Consider the following 13,653-nt stretch of genomic DNA (forward strand, 5'->3'; position numbering starts at 1 on the left):
GATATTCTTTTAGTATATAAACAGATCAAACCAAATAAACCGATTAATTAAAATATAATAATATAAATATATATAAATTATACAATATAATTAATAGTATAGACATGATTTATTTTATTGATATAATCTTCATTCTTAAATGTTGATTTTAGTAATTTAATATTTTATTTTAAATTAAAAGTTATTTTTTATCAAATTGAAAAAACATAAATTTTACTTTTAGTATTATGGATTACTAATATATCTTATTTTTATTCCATAAAACTATTACTATTATTAACTAAATATGTTTACTGATTATTTAAATAGTAAAATATAAAATTTAAATCAGTCTATTTAAAAATCAAAATATTGTTAGGTTATATTAAATTTTAAACCGATATCTAATCATATAAAATAAAATTCACGAAAATATTTTAAAGGGTTATTATATTTATATTTTTTAGTATAAAGGATAATTAACGTATATTTTTAGTTTATACAAATCTACGGTATTAAACTGAACTAAACCATATTAGATATAGTTTTAATATGAGAATTATTTTTTTTATAAACTAAAATAACTAAAAACTGAAAGAAACCAGACCGGATTCGATGCCCAACTGTTACATGAGGATGCTCACTCTTATATTTTTTGTAAAACTCATTCTTATATTTAATCTGATTTATGTAGCCGCCGTTAGCCCAAATACCATTTTTTTTAGACCTGTATCGTTATATAATAGAACAAAGAAAAACATTGATGTGATATAATTCGTATGTCAAAAAAGAAGAAGACGTGGTATTATTCTTTCGTAAAACCGAGTTCAAAGAACAAATCAAACTAAACCCTTGTAAACTAAAGAAAATATTGAAATATTGAATGCGAATTTGTCAACAAAACAGTTGGAAAAAAACTACATGAAAAATACAACTTTTCTTGGTTTCAAAAAGAAAATACAATTTCTTTTTTAGATTTCCACATCACAAGATCAGATTGCTTATTGTAATTAAACAAAACTCGTATTTCCCATTCTTCTATAAACTTTGCTTATCGAAATTTATTTGCTCTCAGTCAACATCGCGAACTTTCGGATCTGAGCAAAGATTATTATTAGTTGAATACATAAATGAACATGACTTGTCAATTAAATACTAATACATGATTACTGTAAAATAATAATAATAATGATCATGACATGTGATGTATTGTATAGATTCCAAGTATTCGAAGTTACAACTATTGTTGATATTTCAAAATAACTCTCTCATTGGCCATTTCTTGATTAATTAACCATACAATACAGGTTGATGGTTCGCATAAATCGAAGATCAAAGACTTTTATACATTAAACGAAGGTAGAGTCACGTTCGGACTTCGTTGATAGTCACAACTCAACAATGACACATTAGAATATTCACTCTTATTCATAAATATAACCCCTTGTCCACCTTGCATCACGAATAAGAGTTGTAATAATCACGCTAGATATATATATAAACTCTTTTTGAATCAATCTCCTACTCATACTAAAGTCAACATGTATCACATACTTAAGATCTCCGGCGATGTTTTCAGGGCTATGGGTTTGAGGATCAAGATTCTGATAACAGTCATCTTTAGTGGCTTACTCATTGGTTCTGTCATCTTACTATCATTCTCAAACAACTTCGACGACCAACTTCTTGATGCTACACTCAATGGTAAGAAAAAAGATAACACTATATCTTTTGCGTTATGTTTTTGTTAACTTGTATTTTCATTTTCTTGTGATTAAAAGGTTCAAGTGAATCCGAACTACTCCATGATAAATTCCTAGGAGGGCTTTTAAAACCGGGTTTCGATGAAGGTTCTTGCGTGAGTAGGTATACTCAATCATTGTTGTATCGCAAGCCTTCACCATACAAGCCGTCGCCATATCTTGTCTCTAAGCTTAGAAGCTATGAGAAGCTTCACAAGCGTTGCGGTCCAGGCACAAAAGCTTACAAGAAAGCAACAAAGAATCTTGGTCATGATGATGAGAATTACGCAAGCAAATCCGTTGGTAAATGCAGATACATCGTGTGGGTCGCGGTTTACGGGCTTGGAAACAGAATACTCACTCTGGCATCTGTCTTCCTCTATGCTCTCTTGACAAACAGAGTCGTTCTTGTTGATCAAAGCAAAGACATCAGTGATCTCTTCTGCGAGCCGTTTCCAGGTACTTCTTTCTTTGGAATATTAAAGCCACAACATGTAATATTTGTTTCGTCTTAGCGGTTACTAGAACTGGAGACCTCTGACACAATGATCAGAATCCTTTCCAGTTGAGCTAACTATCTCTAGTGTTTCCAGGTACTTCATGGTTACTCCCTCGTGAGTTCCCACTGATGAATCAGATTGATGGATACAACAAGGAGTACTCTCGTTGTTACGGAACAATGTTGAACAATCATGCCATTAGCACGAACTCAACCCCACGGCATCTATATCTTCACATCTTACATGATTCAAGGGACGAAGACAAGATGTTCTTTTGCTCAAAGGATCAAGATGTGATCGATAAGGTTCCTTGGTTGATTGTCAAAGCCAACGTCTACTTTGTTCCATCTCTATGGTTTAATCCAAATTTTCAGACCGAACTGATGAAGCTGTTCCCTCAGAAAGAAGCAGTGTTTCATCACTTGGCTCGCTATCTTTACCACCCGACCAATCAAGTTTGGGGTATGGTCACTAGGTACCACGATGCACACTTAGCCAGAGCAGACGAGAGGCTCGGGATTCAAATACGTGTGTTCAGCGACAAAGCGGGATACTTCCAACACGTCATGGACCAGATCTTGTCTTGCACGCAAAGAGAGAAGCTATTACCACAAGTAGTCTCACAGGAAGAATCGAAACTCAATATGTCCAAAAGACAAAAACTCAAATCTGTTCTTGTCACGTCTTTATATCCAGAGTACGCTGATCGCCTCAAGAACATGTTTTGGGAAAAACCTAGCTCGACAGGAGAGTTGATAGAAGTTTATCAACCAAGCGGAGAAAGGTATCAACAAACGGATAACAAGCTTCACGACCAAAAGGCCTTGGCCGAGATGTATCTTCTGAGTTTGACGGATAAAATTGTCACAAGCGCTAGGTCCACGTTCGGATACGTTGCTCATAGTCTAGGAGGTTTAAAGCCATGGTTGCTCTATCAACCAAGGGATGCATCAGCTCCTGATCCGCCGTGTGTTCGGTCCACGTCGATAGACCCTTGTCACCTTACTCCTCCTTCTCATGGATGTGATGCTGATTGGGGAACTGACTCAGGGAAGGTTGTTCCTTTTGTAAAGCATTGTGAGGATCGAGACAACGATGGTCTGAAGCTATTTGATGAGTTATAATAGTTCTTGTTTATCATAACTGATTTCATTTGATTATTGAGTTACTGAAACAGAGGATCAGTGTTGTCTATCTTTTGATTCTCTTCTATAACAATCATTCATATGTTTAATAGAGGATGTTACACTTTACAGTTTTACAATTGTATCCTTTACCAAGTTTACCATCCAAGCCAAGATAACAGCAAACGGACAAGAAGCTTCACAATCAATTCTTATTTAATTTATCTTCATTTTTTCTTAAGTACAAAACTAAGAATATCTTAGTTTTGGAAACAAATCATTACAAAATTTGATAAGGAAACATATTTAAAGTAATTAAACATGTTTAGTAATAAATATGACATGTAATGATCTTATTGGGTAAGTGATATTCTAGTTCACTCTCTTTAAAATTTTCTAAGAGTTTATTATGACATTGCAACAATGAGAAATTTTCTAAGAGTTTTACTCTATTAGTAAGAGTTTTAAAAAAAGTAATGCATTAAGATTTGAAGATATTGTAGTCAAGCAAACCTCTTAGAGCTCGTCCTCTTTCATCTTGTGACGGTCGCAACATGAGAATCCACTCGCATCTCCTTCGTCCAAAAACCAGATTCAACATGAAGAAACTGGAAGACAACATCTCGTTTAAGATCTCAGGTGTGATGAAACTCACCATAACATTCGCCACTTGCTTAGTACTTTCCATGGTGCTACTAGTACTACCATCACACAACATCTTCAACGACCACAAGTCTCATCTTACAACCACCGGTAACAAATTGTCTAATTCATTTCAAAACTTGGTTAGAACAAACATAAACGCTCACTTGAATTATCTTTTCTTTCATGTTCTACTAGAAGAGCTTCTTGCAACAGGTTTTGATGAGGAATCTTGCATGAGTAGGTACCATCAGTCCTCTTTACGCAAACCTTCACCATACAAACCATCTACAAATCTTGTCTCTAAGCTTAGAAGCTACGAGATGCTTCACAAGCGTTGCGGTCCAGGCACAAAAGCTTACGAGAGAGCTACAAAGCAGCTTGGTAAAAACAATGTGATAAACAGCAGCGGTGATGATTGTCAATATGTAGTGTGGGCGCCTATGTTCGGTCTAGGAAACAGAATACTTTCCATGGTCTCTGTCTTCACCTACGCTCTTATGACAGATAGAGTCATGCTTGTCGACCAAAGGAACGATATAACCGACCTCTTCTGCGAGCCTTTTCCCGGTACTTCCTGGTTACTTCCTTCGGATTTTCCATTAACAAATCAGATAGATAGCTTCAACCGTACGCATTCGCATTGTTATGGGACCATGTTGAAGAACCATGCCGTTAACTCAACTACAAGACCGTCATATCTTTATATTGACATCTTCCATGACTCCAGGGATCATGATAAGAGGTTCTTCTGTGAAGAGAACCAAGCTTTCATCAAGAACGTCCCGTGGCTAGTTGTGAAGTCTAACCTTTACTACGCTCCATCTCTATGGTTAATACCTAGTTTTCAGACCAAACTCATGAAGCTGTTCCCGGAGAGAGATACAGTCTTCCACCATCTGAGCCATTATCTTTTACACCCGACAAACGAAGTTTGGGGAATGGTGACAAGATCCTACAACGCTTACTTATCAAGAGCTGACGAGGTACTAGGGCTTCAAATAAGAGTGTTCAGCACGCCATCTGGTTATTTCCAGCACGTGATGGACCAGATCCTGTCATGCACGCAAAGAGAGAAGCTCTTGCCTGAACTAGCTTCAAATGGATCGCAACAAGTGATGAATATAACGAAGACACCGAAACTTAAAGCTGTGCTTGTCACATCTCTACATCCAGAATACTCTGATGAGCTAAAGAACATGTTTATGGAACGACCTAGCTCAACAGGAGAGATAGTTGAAGTGTATCAGCCAAGCGGAGAAAGGGTTCAACAAACAGACAAGAAGGTACACGACCAAAAAGCTCTCGCGGAGATCTATCTTCTGAGTTTAACTGATAAGCTTGTGACAAGCACAAGGTCTACGTTTGGATACGTAGCTCAAGGTCTAGGAGGATTGAAGCCATGGATACTGTACGAGCCAAGGCATCAAAAAGCTCCTGACCCGCCGTGTGTTAGGGCCATGTCTATGGAGCCTTGCTCTCTAAAAGCACTTGTATCTGCTTGTCAAGCCGAGACAATCAAAACCACCCCTTTTGTTAAGTACTGTGAGGATCGCATCACAGGGATTAAGCTAGTTGATGAGTTGTAATTGTAATCTTTTTCAACTTGTTCTATGTTCTTCATTGTCACCTACCAAACTTCCTATATACTTATCTGAAAATCATATCCAAACTTTAAGATATAAACAGGAGTTAACTAGATGATAGGCTTTGTATATCACTTCCTAGTATCACATCAGTGTTTCTCATTTTCAATTCATCTGGATGTTCGTGGAGATCTTGCAACAGTCTTCTTCATCTCAGACATTAATGACAAAGAAAATACATGGTTTATCACCTTGAAACATCACCATCTCTCACTCGGCTTCACGGATTTTTCTGATTCAAAATATTTATTTCTAATAAAATACTTCTTTTTATTTGATGATAGCTGCAGTAAGTTTTTCTTCTTAAAAACTTGTATCAATACATAGGCATCACCATCTCTTGTAAAACCATAACCACATGCATCAAAGATTTACCTGATCTTCCAGCACATTTACCTGATCTTCCAGTTCATTTATAAAATTATTTTGACTATTTATCTTATTAGAATATAAATATCTTTTAGATCTAGTGTTTTTTTATGTTTATAGAATTATTAGTTAATCAATGTTTAAAATTCTTTACATAATGTTATGTATGATTCTCGTTCTTATAAGATTTTGGTTTATCATGAATCATAACTTGTCTAATGTTGTCACATATACTTCAATGACTAGTCATATTATTGATAGACAAATCTCTTAAAATTATTTTGAAGGATAATAGTATGATTCGAGGAAGCCAAATATAAAAACAACTAGATCTTCACCCGTGCGACTGCACGGATATTAATTTTCTATTTTAGTTTTTATTTACTTATACTAAATGATATATTTGTAATACTTGATCGTTTTACATTGACTACGTTAGAGATGTGTATTTAGATATCGACTGATTCAGTTAAAATCTATTTGGATTTGAGATTTTCGAGTTTAAAGATTTCAGCAACATTCAAATATTTATAAATTTTGGTTTCGATTTGATTCGGGTATTTGCGGGTTTGGTTCGGATACGGATAATCCATTCAAATTATTTTAAAATTTTCAAAATTTATATATACTTTAAATTTCTCAAAACATATAAATTTGAGTAATGTAAGCCAAAATATCTAAATTAAAAATTGAAAAACAGGTTGAACTTCAATATTTGGATGGAGAATAAATATATATTTGAAATATTTTTGGTGTTTGATTATTATTTATCTACTTTATATGTTTACTTTTAACTATTTTTTATATTTTCAAATAGTTTAGACAACTTTAAATTGACAAAAAATGACAACTTTAAAATATTATTAATTGTTGAAAAATAAAAAACAAAATACATTAATCTAACTAAAAAGACAAACATTAAAATAGAAAAAAAAAACATTAATCTAACTAATATAGACAAGCATTAAAATAGGAAAGAAAAAAAACACATTAATATAACCGAAAAAGACAAGCATTAAAATAGGAAATTCAATTTAATTCTCAGTGGCATGTAATTGTAAATAGCACTGAAAACTAAGGGGTATTCTATATGTGTACTTCTGTTTTAATAAGATAGATTGTCGAAATAATTAAAATATATTAAATTTAATCAAATATAAATTAATATTTTATGAATCAATGATGTGATTAATATCTGAAACCAAATTTATTTTTAGTTCAATTTGATTTTTAACATGTAACTAAACCCAAACCGAATTCGACCTAAATTTTTATAATATCTAAATAGATTTAAATTCATGAATCCAAAAACCTGAAAATTGGAATCGATCCAAACCGAAATCTGATTAGAGCCCGGATTGTCCATACTACCTTTAGGCCGTTGTAGGAAGCTCGTGTACTTTACCCTATCGAGTTTTGTACTTTTCTTTATATTCAACGAGGCGAACTTTCAGATCTGAGCAAAGATTATTATTAGTTGAATACATAAATGAATGTGATTTATCAATTAAATACTAATCTATCTTATTAAAACAGAAACATTCTCTTGGACCTAACATTTATTTTGTAAGTTTTTAAATTAAATACACATTTATACTTTATAGTTAAACTTACATTAAATCACTAATGTTTCTTTCTTTATACTACTATCCATGTTTCCAAACAATATATTTATTTTTTATACTACTATCAATGTTTCTAAACAATATATTTTTATACTACTATCAATGTTTCCAAACAATACAATAATTAATTTTAGTTATTTTATATCTATCATTTTCTCTTTAGAATTTTGTAGAAACGTTAAAATTTCATAAATTGCAAAATAATGAACTTTAAAATTTGGATTATAAGACTACAAAATATGAAACTATTACAATTTAATTAGATTACATATCGGTCATCCATCAGTTCAATCGATTAGTCTCGGGTTTTAGTGATTTTTTTAATATGAATATTTTAAAAACCTAAATTGAATTGTCAGATCTCCTGATTAACCGGTATAATCACAATCGGGTTGAATTTAAAACAGTGATTTAAATGCAAAAATATTTTAAATACACACTCTTTAAAAATTACCAAAATATTTGTTAAATTATTAGTGAAATTTTTCATCGTAAAATATTCCGCGCTTCCAAAGCGCGGGTCAAAATCTAGTACATGTTTATGTTAAAATACTAATCCACACAGTAATGAAGCATGGTTCTCTCCATATGTTGACACATCAGACTTGAAAATAAATATGAGAGTGCCATGTCAATAAATGAAAAAACTAGAAACACCACTCACAACATTTTGTTTCTCCATCTCACCTTTCTCTCATCCTTTCTCGCCATTGACATTATCGCTAAAAAATAAAATTTCATTAAAAATCACAATATCCCCTTTCTACTCTCTCGACATTATCAATCTCTCCTTCGATCTCCCCCTCCCTTCCTCTTTCAATTTGACCAAATCAGATGTGTTCTTCAATCTCTCATATGAAATCAATAATCAACAATCATATGGGGAAGAAACAAATTAGGAGACAAGGCTGAAGAACTTTAGAAAACGTGAATAGAACCTTTTAGACTGAGACTTGTTTAGCTTTTGGATCAAACCCCATGGCAACGATCTTCTTCACCCACTCCTCGAATCTCTCTTTCCCGCAGACTGGTTTAGCTTTTGAGATCAGCAGATTAAGCAACAGATTCTGAGGCACTCCAAGCTCTCTCAGAACAGAAACATTCCGTGTTCTGTTCTCTGCTTCACATTGTCATGATGGTGGAGATTTGGGAGTCTGTGAACCCGTAGCTTCTCAGGAGTTTCAGGACCGAGTCTGGGTTTCGTTTGGAGTTAGACCCAAGGAGTTGATGAGTTCAGCGATCCTCACCACTCTCTTCTCCGGCAACGTGTCTGAAGATGGCGACAGTTCCGCCTTCTCTTCTTTGTTATCCGTATACAAACCTCGTCGCATGGGTAACGTTTAAAAAGACCTTAACTTTGCATATAACTAAAAGAAAAACCTCATCCTTTTTTGCATTCTGATACAGGAACAAGCAGCGACGAGACCTCTGATAGGCGACGTGGTGACAGCTCTGAGTTACTTAGCTTCTTAAACGTTTAATCCTTACGCGGCAAGCAGTCATAACAGTAGAAGCGGTGGTGGAGGACCGCCATTTATCAGGACGAGGGATGAAAGGCGAAGCATGGGGGGAGATGGGAGCTAGAGTAAACGGGTTGTTGGATATGTTAAACAGCAGGGAAAATAATTGGTTTATGCTGAGCCGAACCGGTCTGGTGGAGGTCGTACCTAAGAGGCACAACAAGTTCTTGGCCAATATGGTTGGGGTTCACGAAGAGGTAGTGTTGTTACTTCTCTTTATCCACTTGATTCGCCAACGGGGGAGAAAGTGGTGGAACACATAGATAGGGAGATAATGGATTTGGATCAATGGATATCCAAGGTTAAAGACGGTCAGCATCTCTCAGAGGACGAGCTTCAGCTTCTTTGCGAATACGTACGCACATCTTCTTCTCCCTTACTTGCTTTCTCTTCTGAATGGTTTCTTTTCTTGCTCGTTCGTTTATGAGGCTTAGAGCTTCTCCTGTTCTCTTAATCTGTATATGAATCAACAAGGGATACAGGTGAACGGGAAGGTTTCGAAGCCGGTTTTGAAAGAGAGGTTCAAGGTGTTCAATACTATGTTTGATGAGATACACAAGACGCAGAGTACTTGGATTGTGAGTGATGAGCAGATGCAGTCGGAGCTAAGGGTTTCTATCGCGGCGTTCGTGATTCCGGCTTATAGGTCTTTCTTTGGGAGGTATAAGCAGCATATTGACTCTGGGAGGCATAGTGATAAGTATGTTAAGTATCAGCCTGAAGATATTGAGACTTACATTGATGACTTGTTTGATGGGAATCCACCTTCTATGGCACTTAAGAGGACTTGAGAAAAAAAAAAACTATGAATGTGTGACATAAGATCTGGTTCCCTTTTGCTTTTTGATAAATTTTTTAATTTTTTTTTTTTGATAAAATCTGGTTCCCTTTTGCTTCTTCTTATTTTTCTTCTATGATTATTTTTCATTACGTTTCATGTTTATAGAACTGTTTCTTGATCTGAGACTACCATGAAAACTTTTTGTTTCTTTCTTACTTACTGTTTTTATTTCTTTTAAAAGTTTGGGTTTTTTTCTATTGTTGACGACTTATGTTCTAAATTCCTGTTCTAAGAAGCTGTGACAGAAAATTGTTTAGAATTATCTAGGATTGAAGGTATGGAACTATCTTCCAAATATTCAAGTATGTTTAGATGATGATGATGATGATGATGATGATTTTGACATATGAAAGTTCTTGCGGTATTCTATGTAATACCATATTACTAATATGTATTCTTATAGCAATAAGATGTTTTTCTTCTTCTGAAACTATAGCAATTACAATGTTTAGTGTTGTTGGAGAAACTTGGCTTTATTGAAGCCACATACAAGCTTCAGAGGTTGTATATAGAGACTAGATATGTATACAAAGTGATAAAGTGTCTTACCATGTATGGTAATTTTTTCGTATACAAATGTGGCTTTATCAATATTTCAAAGCTTCCTAAGAGTGGAGTTAAGTAACTTAATATCATATCAATGCGTGATTTGTAGACTTCGATCCCAAGAAAGCAATTGACCCTTTAAGCAAATTCTATTGATACCTGGCATCAAGTACAGAAAGGAAAACATATGTTAAGTTATTAATGTGTGTGGTTGATTTAGTTTACAGAAGATAAAAAATTGGTTCGAGTTAAAAATCCTCTACACAACATACACCAAGTTAAATATAACAAACAACAACTAAACAAATACAAAAGTCCTTAATATTAGAGAAGACAAATTCAATAAATATTTACTAATTACAAATTTCACAAAAATATTAATAACATTCAATTGAAACAAATATTAATTATCAAACTAGAAAATTAGTAAAAAAAAATCCCGCAGCGTAGCGCGGATAACTACCTAGTAATAATTAATGACATGTGATGTACAGTATAGATTCCAAGTTTACGAGACTGTAAACTATTGTTGATAATTCAAAACAACTCTACCAGTGGTCATTTCTTAATTTATTAAATATACAATACAGCTTGATGGTTCGCAATCACATTGATCGAAGATCAAGACTTTTTTTTTCGGTTAAAATACCAAGACTTAAAAAAAAAAGACCAAGACTTTTTAAATACAAGACGACGTAGAGTCACGTTTCAGGACAACTCAACAATGACAAATTAGAATAATCATACGCTAGATATATATAACTCAATATCTCCCACTCAATAATCACGCCATATAAAACTACAACACTATCTGAACCATCTCCTACTCTAAAACTAAAAGTCAACATGTATCACATATTACAGATCTCCGGCTATGTTTTCAGGGCTTTAGGTTTGAAGATGAAGATTCTTATAACATTCACCTTTAGTGCCTTACTCATTGGTTTTGTAATCTTACTATCATTTTCAAGTAACTTCAACTACCAACTTCCTGATGCTACACTCAACGGTAAGAAAGAAAAAAAAAAAGAAAAGAAAAGAAAACATTCCATCTTTCGCGTATGTTTGACTTTATATTTTCATTTTCTTGTGATTGATTAATAGGTTCAACTGAAACCGAGCCACTCCATCATGACAAACTGTTAGGAGGGCTTTTAAAACCGGGTTTCGATGAAGCTTCTTGCGAGAGTAGGTATACTCAGTCATTGTTGTACCGCAAGCCTTCACCACACAAGCCATCACCATATCTTGTCTCTAAGCTAAGAAGCTACGAGTTGCTCCACAAGCGTTGCGGTCCAGGCACAAAATCTTACAAGAAAGCAACAAAGAATCTTGGTCATGATGATGATGATGATGATGAAGACCAAGTAAGAACCTCGGATAAAGGATGCCGATATGTAGTGTGGGTGGCCACCGACTATGGGCTGGGAAACAGAATGATATCTATGGTCTCTTTGTTCCTCTATGCTCTCCTGACAGAGAGAATCATGCTGGTCGACCAACGAAAGGATATTATAAGTGATCTCTTCTGCGAGCCTTTTCCGGATACTTCTTGGTTGCTTCCTCTGGACTTCCCATTGATAGGTCAGATAGGTAGCTACTACAGGGAGCATTCTCGTTGTTATGGTACAATGTTGAAGAACCATGCCATTAACTCCACTACAGTACCACCGTTGCATCTTTATCTTCATCTCATTCATGATTACAGGGATCTTGATAAGACGTTCTTTTGTGAACAGAACCAAAATTTCATCGATAACGTCCCGTGGCTAGTCGTGAAATCAAACCTCTACTTCGCTCCATCTCTATGGTTGATACCTAGTTTTCAGACCGAACTCATCAAGCTGTTCCCGCGGAAAGACACTGTCTTCCATCACTTGACTCGGTATCTGTTCCACCCGACAAACCAAGTCTGGGGAATGGTCACAAGCACCTACAACGCTAACTTATCAAAAGCTGACGAGGTGCTAGGTCTTCAAATAAGAGTGTTCAGCACGCCATCTGGATATTTCCAGCACGTGATGGACCAGGTCGTGTCATGCACACAAAGAGAGAAGCTCTTGCCAAAGACACCGAAAGTTAAAGCTGTTCTCGTGGCATCTCTGCATCCGGAGTACTCTGATGAGCTGAGGAACGTGTTTTCAGAACGAACCAGCTCAACGGGAGAGATCATTGAAGTGTATCAGCCAAGCGGAGAAAGGGTTCAACAAACAGACGAGAAGCTTCACGACCAAAGGGCCCTGGCCGAGATCTATCTACTGAGTTTAACTGATAAACTCGTCACAAGCAGAAGGTCTACATTCGGATACGTAGCTCATGGACTGGGAGGTTTAAAGCCGTGGATACTCTACAAGCCAGATAAAAATGTACCTCCTGACCCACCGTGTGTTAGAGCCAGGTCGATGGAGCCTTGTTTTATTAGAGCTCCTCTCCGTGGTTGTCAAGCCAAGAAAATCAAAACCGCACCATTTCTAAGGCATTGTGAGGATTGGAACCCAGGGATTAAGCTAGTTGATGCCCCAGATAGATTTTGGTGGTGGTGGTGGTAACCCCTTAGTCATCTTCTTTAGGCTCAACAATTATTTGCCTAAAGAAATAAAATTAGAATTATTCTCTATGTATCAGTTATCTTTGTTGATGCAGGGACGTCACACTTTTTAAAAAAAATTCCTTATATATGACAAAACATGACATGGCCAACTGTTACATTTTAACTTGCTTTGGTTGAGATTTTGACATGATGATGGTGGTGGTAACCCTTAGTCATCTTCTTCTACGCTCATTATTTATTGCCTAAGAAACAAAATTACACCACCAGTAGAATTATTCTCGATGTATCAGTGATCTTTGTTTATGTATGGACGACGTCACACTTTCCAAAACTTTTGCTTACCTAATCAAGTTGAATGGTCATAACTTATAAATGCTTTCTCCCATCATTTAGTTCTATTTCAAATTTTCAAAACTAATGAATATCATCACCAATTATCTTAGCTCAAAATCATATCCAAACTTGAAAGATATAATAATAATACAGCTAATTCGGTAATACCCATGTAATGTTTATTCTCTCGATACAAAGATCAGATCTTTCAGAAGATATTATAGTTATCCATGAC

At 35.1% G+C, this 13,653-nt stretch overlaps 4 protein-coding genes across 6 annotated transcripts; all 4 read left to right on the plus strand.

Moving 5' to 3' along the window:
• Positions 1-1,463: 1,463 nt before the first annotated feature.
• Positions 1,464-3,513, plus strand: LOC130498856 (fucosyltransferase 6-like). The gene is made up of 3 exons (XM_056992528.1): positions 1,464-1,683; positions 1,761-2,180; positions 2,315-3,513. Exons 1-3 carry the CDS (start codon positions 1,521-1,523, stop codon positions 3,343-3,345), a joined length of 1,614 nt encoding a protein of 537 aa, XP_056848508.1. The 5' UTR covers positions 1,464-1,520; the 3' UTR covers positions 3,346-3,513.
• A 386-nt stretch (positions 3,514-3,899) lies between these two features.
• Positions 3,900-5,576, plus strand: LOC108822484 (probable fucosyltransferase 9). Of its 3 annotated transcripts, none has more exons than XM_018595576.2 (2): positions 3,900-4,098; positions 4,186-5,576. In XM_018595576.2, the coding sequence occupies exons 1-2, from the start codon at positions 3,900-3,902 to the stop codon at positions 5,574-5,576; spliced, it is 1,590 nt and encodes a 529-aa protein (XP_018451078.2). The 3 variants fall into 3 exon arrangements, with proteins under 3 accessions (XP_018451078.2, XP_056848510.1, XP_056848509.1); XM_056992530.1 differs by having other exon boundaries at positions 3,990-4,130; positions 4,191-5,576; XM_056992529.1 differs by having other exon boundaries at positions 3,990-4,043; positions 4,080-5,576.
• A 2,743-nt stretch (positions 5,577-8,319) lies between these two features.
• LOC130499151 (exocyst complex component EXO70A3-like) lies at positions 8,320-10,143 on the plus strand. The gene is made up of 3 exons (XM_056993091.1): positions 8,320-8,960; positions 9,035-9,502; positions 9,630-10,143. Exons 2-3 carry the CDS (start codon positions 9,422-9,424, stop codon positions 9,936-9,938), a joined length of 390 nt encoding a protein of 129 aa, XP_056849071.1. The 5' UTR covers positions 8,320-8,960; positions 9,035-9,421; the 3' UTR covers positions 9,939-10,143.
• Positions 10,144-11,233: 1,090 nt separating this feature from the next.
• Positions 11,234-13,616, plus strand: LOC108823077 (probable fucosyltransferase 9). The gene is made up of 2 exons (XM_018596305.2): positions 11,234-11,543; positions 11,639-13,616. The coding sequence occupies exons 1-2, from the start codon at positions 11,381-11,383 to the stop codon at positions 13,081-13,083; spliced, it is 1,608 nt and encodes a 535-aa protein (XP_018451807.2). The 5' UTR covers positions 11,234-11,380; the 3' UTR covers positions 13,084-13,616.
• Positions 13,617-13,653: the final 37 nt, after the last annotated feature.

This window comes from Raphanus sativus, chromosome 8 (genome assembly GCF_000801105.2).
Source record: "Raphanus sativus cultivar WK10039 chromosome 8, ASM80110v3, whole genome shotgun sequence".
NCBI lineage: Eukaryota > Viridiplantae > Streptophyta > Magnoliopsida > Brassicales > Brassicaceae > Raphanus > Raphanus sativus.